Here is an 8,597-nt window from a genome sequence, read left to right on the forward strand (position 1 = left end):
TGTCCCGTGTTTGCAGGCATTAAATGTATGCCAGGTGCTTGTGCAGATGTGTCCTGCGTGTCAACACAAAGGGTTCTCGGTGTGTGGAGGGGAGGGCGGGGGGGGGGGCGCTCTGCTCTTTTTCCTTTTTAGAATTAAATTAATTTAAAATGGAAAAATTAAACTGGTTCAGGATTCAGCTGGCCTCCAGGATTAGGATTTAATCTATTAACATGGGATTTGGGACATGGGAACCCAGGCTGTGGGAAAGCGCTCCTCTGTGGCCTGTTGTGGGACCCTGCAGGCCGTGCAGTTGTCCCCACTAGGTTTCAGAGACGGGCTCAGCTAGGGTTTGTGAGCCCCGGATCCGGTGTCTAGGAATCTGCATTTTATCTACAGTGTCGACCATTCTGTCAGCCATCACCTGAGAACATGTTACTGTCGGCTCTAGAAGCTTAAGCACATGACTCACTATCATTGTTTTTATTTTTCTGCAGAATTCATCTAAAGCTGCCCAAGCCCCATCTCCGTGGGGAGCCAGTGGAAAGTACGTTGATTTTTCCAAAGTAAAGGTGATAAATGAGACGCTGCCTGGTGCTGGGCAGACTGCTGCTTTGTTTACAGTGTCTGGAGGGGCTGCCCCACCTCACCTGGCACCAACCTCTCCACCCTTGTTTTTCTATGCTCTCCCCTCAGGAGTACTGGAACTCCTTCCCCCATGTCTCCCAATCCCTCTCCGACCAGCTCCGTGGGATCGCAGGGGAGCCTGTCCAACACCAACGCCCTGTCCCCTTCAACCATCGTCAGCATCCCACAGCGCATCCACCAGATGGCAGCCAATCACGTCAGCATCACGAACAGCATCCTGCACAGCTATGACTACTGGGAGATGGCGGACAACCTGGCCAAGGAGAACAGAGGTGTGTGTGCCTTTAGGGGGTGTGCCTGGTTCCACTGCGGCTCAGGGAAACATCATCAGACAAGTTGTCATCATTTACCAAAGAAGAAATCACAGAAGCTGTCATCTACTATGGGAAACTTGCCTGACCTCTGCCCCTCACTCAGAGCCTCCTATACTTTAACTTACCTTTATCTTCACTGTAAGAGATAAAGATAGAGCTGATATAGTTACAGGTAATATAAATATATACAGATACAGATATATAGCTATCGATACAGACATAGACATACACACGTATGTCCTTTTCCCTGTAGACAGTGAGCTCCTTGAAGGTAAGGATTATGTTTTATCCTACTTTTTGGAAGACCTGAACAGTGTCTAGAACACAGTTGGGGATCTGAAACATTAAATTTATTAATTAACTAATGAGTATGAATGTTACTAGCTATCTAAGTGTAGCTCTTCCAAATGAAAAGGAAGTGTTTACATGTAGCAGTACTACTGTGTTTCTTTTTAAATGTTTTTCTTTTACTGATTATAAAAGGAGGGCATGTTTACTGTGGCTAACTTTATGAAGTATAGGAAACTGTTGTAGAAAAAAGCACTTTCTGTATCATCAGTCTTATCACCAAGAAATAATTACTGTTAACATTCTACTGAAGTTTCTTCTACTCTCCAAATATGCATATATTTTTACCAAAATAAGATCATAGTATAGATACAGTGTTATATAGCCTGTCTTTTTTTTTATTATTTAACATTATATCAGGCATTTTCCCATGTTACTAACTGGTTCAAAAACACCCTTTATGGCCTGGCCAGCCTGACTGGTGATGGTGTAGTCATAGAATGTCAACCTGGGACACTGAGATTCCCAGTTCAAACTACGAGGTTACTGGCTTGAGCATGAGCTCATCCAGCTAGAGCTCAGGTTCCCCAGCCTGAGCACGGGGTCACTGGCTTGAACATGGGATAATAAATACAATCCTAAGGTCGCTGGCTTGAGCCCGAGGTTGCTGGCTTTAGCAAGGGGACACTGGCTCAACTGGAGCCCCCTGCCCCCCAGTCAAGGCACATATGAGAAGCAATCAATGAACAACTGAAGTGGCGCAACTAGGAGCTGATGCTTGTCATTTCTCTCCCTTTCTGTCTCCCTCTCTCAAAAAAAAAAAAAGAAAAGGAAGGAAGGAAGGAAGAAAGGAAGGAAGGGAGGGAGGGGGAGAGGGAGGAAAGAAGGAAGGGAGGAAAGAAGAAAGAGAAAAGAAAAAGAAGAACACCTTTTATGATAGTTCTATGTTACTGTCATAATTGTGCTTATAAAACCATAAAGTGGCCTGACCAGGTGGTGGCGCAGTGGATAGAGCATCAGACTGGGATGCGGAAGGACCCAGGTTCGAGACCCCGAGGTCGCCAGCTTGAGTGCGGGCTCATCTGGCTTGAGCGAAAAGCTCACCAGCCTGGACCCAAGGTTGCTGGCTCCAGCAAGGGGTTACTCGGTCTGCTGAAGGCCCGCGGTCAAGGCACATATGAGAAAGCAATCAATGAACAACTAAGAAGTCGCAACGCGCAATGAAAAACTAATGATTGATGCTTCTCATCTCTCTCCGTTCCTGTCTGTCTGTCCCTGTCTATCTCTGCCTCTGTAAAAAAATAAAACAAAAAAAATAAATAAATAAAACCATAAAGTGATTTCTCAGACTCTTCTCTGGTTGTTGAGCACTTAGGTTACTTCCAATTTTTTCCACTATTACAAATAATGTTACGATAAATATATTTATGTAAATCATTTTTCATATTTTTTACAGAAGGGAGTTGTAGAAGTAGAATTTTGGGATCAACAGGTATAGATTCTTTTAAGATATATATTGTTATATGTCTTGATATATATTGTTAACTTTTCTCCTAAATGATTATACCAATTTGCTACTCAGGTGAAAGTATAAATCTGAGGTCACTTTCAAGTCATTAAATGCAAATTTTGTTCCCATGATAGCATAAAGCCTCATCATGAACACCTTGATGAAGAAGTTATGGCATGGCTAGGCAGGTGGACCCTGAGTGCATGAAACTGGAGATACAACTCAATAGTCCGTGACACGCAGCCCAGGGGTGCCGACCCTGGAAATCCAGTGGGAAGCAGCATAGAGCTGGGCTCTATAAAGCAGATAGTAGTTGAGTATCTGAGATGGAGTGGGGTGGGTGTCGTAAGAAGACAAAACAGAAAGAACAAATGTATAAAAATTGACCTGGCCAGTTTGGCAGACCCTGAGCAGGCCAGGCTCCAGGTGCCTCCCACCAGGGGGCAGTACCACAGGTCCAGTGAGAAGTCAGCGTTGTTTTTCTAACCAGCCCTCCTCCCTGCTTGGCTCCCAGATTCTTGCCGTGGCTGCCATCCCAGCCACCTGTAACTGGCTTCTCTCTCCCCCTCCCTGCCTTCCCCACAGGACCTCCTTCAGCATGGATGTATGAGAGCACCTTGGAGAAACTTCTCCCAAGTACTTCTTTTGGAGGAGTGTTGTACAGGGATCCAGTTATGACAGCATAGCAGCTATATGCATTTATTTGCCTCTGTTAGCTACTAAGCTATGATCTCTGAGAAAGGAGAGTCTATTGTACATTGCTGATCTTGACATACTCCCTGCCTCTACCTTACTTCACCTAGCATGATGCACATGATAAATGTTTAATGAAAGGACAAGCCCAGAGAATGTTCAAGGACTAGAAGGTGACCTCACCAGAGATGTTTCAAAACTGTCTCTGGTTTGCCAGCAGGAGCCTGGAGCCTGAGACCCCCCTTCACTGGCTCAGCATATTCTACAGCTGAGTCTAGGATAAGGGATGACAGAGCCACAGCCCATGTCCAGGGTGGAAAGCATTACTGCACAAGGAGAATGCAGTCTGAGGAAGTCAGTTTTCCTTACTGTTTGGCTTAGTAAATGTTATTCATTTGAATTAAAAATTGCCAACAGCCTGACCAGGTGGTGGCGCAGTGGATAGAGCATCAGACTGGGATGCGAAGGACTCAGGTTCGAAACCCTGAGGTTGCCAGCTTGAGCATGGGCTCATCTGGTTTGAGCACAGGGTTGCTGGCTTGAGCCCAAGGTGGCTGACTTGAAGCCCAAGGTCACTGGCTTGAACCCAAGGTCGCTGGCTTGAGCAAGGGGTCACTTGCTCTCCTGTAGGCCCCTGGTCAAGGCACATATGAGAAAGCAATCAATGAACAATTAAGGAGCCACAACAAAAAATTGACGCTTCTCATCTCTCTCCCTTCCTGCCTCTCTATCCTTATCTGTCTCTCACTCTGTCTCTGTCACAAAAATAAATAAATGAATATATACATAAATAAATAAAATAAAATAAAAATTGCCAACAGAGTGACTATTTGGATAAAAGTATGAGTCTCTACATGTGGGTTTCATTCAGTTCAGTTGAAAGCTAAAGCCACAGGATGGAAGAGACATGCTTGATTTATACAGAGACCACAAGTGTATGTTTTCTTAGGTCTCCCAGGGTAGCACACTGGTACCATGTGTGGCACTCTTTTATTTTTTTTACAATGTGTGGCACTCTTAACGACTCTCTCTTTCCCCTAGAATTCTTCAACGACCTGGACCTGCTCATGGGGCCTGTCACCCTCCACAGCAGCATGGAACATCTGGTCCAGTACTCCCAGCAGGGCTTGCACTGGCTGCGGAGCAGCACCCACCTGTCCTAGGGACCTTGCTCTGCAGCTGAATGTTCTCTTGTCCCTATGGATAGCTCAGTGTTTCTGGGCACTGTGCTACTGAAACCCTAGCCACGTCGTTAATCAGACTGCAGTGAATATGTTCTCAGCATCCAACAACGGTCTTTTTCCAGGGCATGTGTGTTTGTACGTGTGGTTTAGAAGAAGCGGGCTGTGTGTGTGAGGCACACAGCTCCTTAACACATTTGCTTTGTCTAGTTCCCGTGATCCCCGGCTAGACAGAATGGTCAGAGGTTTCTGATTAGAGGAGATACACACACACACACACACACACACACACACACACACACAATCGTACACACACACACACTTTCTACTTCAAGCTGAACCATGACTTAACCAAAATCTCATGGTTAGTTAACCAGGTGCAATGCAGCACACCAGAAGTTTGACTGCCAGTTAAGATGAACGTAGTTCTTATATTATTGATTACTTTCAGTATTAATGTACTATTCCCCAATTATTCTTTAAATGTATGTGTTAATGGGCAATTGAATAATGAAAATAAGTCAGTTATTTTTTGTGCTGAATGTTTACTAGGTTGCATGTTACCAAATACCCTGCCTTTCATTTAATGCCCGCCCCTTCATCCAACTCTTTTACCAACTAAATGCATTATAAGCAAATAGATCAACTCCCATAGGCTTTCCCTGCCCTACCCCTAAAAGTATGCAGAGTGGCACAGAACTCAGTGCCTTTGACAGTGAACCAGCACAAGAGCCGCCACAGCACAGTTTGGCGCTCAGTTAGGCATGGAGATCTTTCGCACGTGCAGCGACAAGCCCGCCCAGCACACGTGTTTCTTCTTCCTGCCACTGTGACACGGTGGCTGTCGAGCCATGTGGCATTTGTCAGCCAATATGTTTTTACCCTTTTCTTTCCATGATAGCTTTTTTACAAATGTTCTAAGCCAAATTAGGACATTTCCTGAAAGGACCCTTCACGAGTCTGTATCTGTTGCTTATCAGGCTAACAACTACTTGCTATCTTGCTGATGTCTAACCCTCTCACTCTTCATGCACAGTGTGCCACTTACATACGTTAGGGATGGGGCGTGTGTTCCAGGCTTTGGTTAGGAAGCTGCTTCCTGCTCAGGGTGATTCATTCCTGCAGCGACCACAGCGCTGGAGGGGCGGCAATCTCGGAAGACCATGCTACGGCCTGTGTGTCTGCTATATTTATGTCTTGCCCTCAATTCTTTTCTTTCTTTTTAAATTAAGTTTACATTTTAGCTTTTTGGCTTCTTGTTTACAGTTTTTGTCAGAAACTTGTTTCTTTTATAGTCCTTTGTCAAGCCCTAGATTTAGTCTTATTAAATATATTTGAATTTCAAAATATTGGTTAAAAAGAAAAAACACCTAAAAAAAGAGGACATGTTTGCCATACTTTAAAAACAAAAATAATGTTCCTGTGGCCTCTCACATGACAAAATTGCACCAGGATGGTCTGAGAAAGACAGGTGATGCAATTTATGGAGCAATCCATTTTTCAAGGTGAAGGTGGCACAAAACATTTATAACAGATACTTGTGTGTTCTCTCACTGATGAGCTGATCGTATTAAGATTTTTGTAAGCCTGATGGAAATAAGATTGCTAAACACTGATTGAAAACCATACCAATGATTGAATTATACAAATGGTGACCTGAAATTAATTTAAAATGAGCAAGTGAAGAGTTTGTGAAATTTGCATTTGACTTTAGCCTTCAAGCATCTGGAACTATTAACAGAATTTCTGTTTTACCTTTATCCCACCAAGGTGCTTCTCACATCCCTTTTACTAGTTGTCATGGCGGAGTACACAATCCCACTTGATGTTGGAAATTTAAGTCTAACTTAAGAAATTGTGATTTTTATTTATTTATTTTTTTTTTTTTTGAGAACTGAGGCCTAGTTCTGCTTACTCTTGCTGAATTCCGATGAAATATTCATACTCTTACATAAAGGGATGGCCCTCAGGTGCGTCCCCAGGGTGCTTTGCTGGCCTTGTCCATCTTTAAGGCTTCAGGGCTTGTGTGGTGTCCACGTGGTGTGCTGACTGTGAACCCCACCTAAGTACATGGGTGGCCTCGGGCATTTTCTCAGCGCTCGATGGCCCACATTGCCCAGCAGAACCTGACACTGGTCGTTTTAGGTTGGGCTTTCGTTTCTTCTGTGAGCACGTTGGGGCAGTGGTTTCTGTTTGCTTGGATGTAGATGATTATGCTAAGGAACCATCTTCTTGTTGTTTGTGAAGGTCATTCATAACTGCTCTTTTTACTCAGTTTTGTTCAAAGTAGAAATATCTTTTTTGCATTTTCTAATTATAAAAGCAATACCTGCTTTGTTGTGAAAATTCAAGCAACAGAAATGTAGAAAAAGTAGTAAGTCCCACCCCCAAGAGGCAACCACTGCTCACAGTTTTATGTCTTTCCTTATAGAAATTCTTCCATTTCAACATATAATGTCTATCATTTCTTTCTATTTGAATAAATATTATTTCCTCAGAAGTTCAACTGACCTTAGCCTTCCATGACTTGAGTGGATGCCAACCTTGGTGACAGTTTTAGAGTTACCTTTCAAAGAGAGTAACCTCATGCATTCCTGATCAAAATTTGGGATTTGTTTCTGCTCTACACAGATCAGACTTATGTGCAGAATTGTGCCTGGAAAGAGAGGTTTGGTTAAAACAGTTATTTCTGGAAACTTTCAAATCACAAATGGAAGTTTGGACCCACTATCTAAAGAGGAATGTACTGGAAAAATAATCTGAAGAGCTGACAAATTATGTACTAGATTGAACACCTAGAACGCAATGCAATGAGACTGTCTGCACTAAAATGCGTCCTAGTATGTACAACAACAGTGTGTGTGTTATATAACAGTGATGTGTACATTTCTGACATCCCATGCACAATATACACAGTTTGTATAAATGCATACATTTAAAAATATATATGTACAATACAGCTACCATAAAACTGTAGTACGCCTGAAGGAGATTACTAGTGCCTAATATTGAGTATAAGTCACTGCGTGTCTGCATCACCTTGGAAGTACAGTAATTGTTATAAAATTAATCCATGCAGCCAACATTATTTATGAATCACATCTTTGAAACTGTGCAGTAGTACATACATATATATTTTTAAATAACATTTTTCACAGTTTTCCAGAGTTACTGTTGAAATCTGTATCACCAAAAAAAAGAAAAAAGAAAAAAAGAAACAAAAGCAAGATTTTTTTAATGATGTAGACACTCTTCAGACCCAGTAATCTGTGTGTGGTTTCCTGTTTGTAGATACCCAAGAGACTTTAGCAGTCACCAGCCTTAATGCATGTACAGGATATTATTGTGACTTAATTTATCTGCAGTTTTTAATCCATGTGAAATTGGAATTTATAAACTACTTGGATCAAAATGTCTGCCTTTCTAAGGTTGCAAATGTTACATTAAATGATTTATGTTGTAAATGAGAGAAATTGAGTTGTACGTAAAAAAACATCTACCAATTTCTGTAACTTTAGAAGCAAAATATGTTTAAATAAGTATTCAGGTCCCCATTTCATAATCTCTCTAGAAGCAACCTTGTTTCATGAATTTTTTAACATAGCTCCCACAGATTATCATTACTAAGTCTGATATTTTTTCACGGGGGAAAAGAAGTATTTTTTTTTATTATAACTACACTTTACTCCCTGTCTTTCCTGTTTCCCAGCCGTATACACATGTGCACACAGACTGGGAGAGCACACCCCAGTGTTTCAGAAAACCCCAACTAGGAACGTGAGGAGTTCACGGATGCCCGCAACAGTGCCTGTCCAGCCAGGGGCCCTGAGACACTGGTCCACTTAGCATTCCTTAATAACAAGTGAGCCTGACCTGTGGTGGCACAGTGAGTAAAAGGCGTTGACCTGGAACACTGAGGTTGCCGGTTTGAAACCCCAGGCTTGCCTGGTCAAGGCACATATGGGAGTTGATGCTTCCTGCTCC

General features: G+C 42.7%; 1 protein-coding gene across 2 annotated transcripts in view; it reads left to right on the forward strand.

Moving 5' to 3' along the window:
- Nucleotides 1–8,099, forward strand: part of AFF3 (ALF transcription elongation factor 3) — a 719,747-nt gene extending 711,648 nt beyond the window's left edge. For both annotated transcript variants that reach the window (XM_066267825.1, XM_066267826.1), the window contains 3 exons: nucleotides 477–526; nucleotides 676–899; nucleotides 4,474–8,099. In XM_066267825.1, coding sequence (XP_066123922.1) covers nucleotides 477–526; nucleotides 676–899; nucleotides 4,474–4,595 — 396 coding nt within the window. In that variant the 3' untranslated portion in view covers nucleotides 4,596–8,099. The remainder of the gene's footprint in view (nucleotides 1–476; nucleotides 527–675; nucleotides 900–4,473) is intronic.
- The last annotated feature ends 498 nt before the right edge of the window (nucleotides 8,100–8,597 follow it).

The sequence above is a fragment of the Saccopteryx bilineata genome, chromosome 3 (assembly GCF_036850765.1).
Source record: "Saccopteryx bilineata isolate mSacBil1 chromosome 3, mSacBil1_pri_phased_curated, whole genome shotgun sequence".
NCBI classification, from domain to species: Eukaryota; Metazoa; Chordata; class Mammalia; order Chiroptera; family Emballonuridae; genus Saccopteryx; species Saccopteryx bilineata.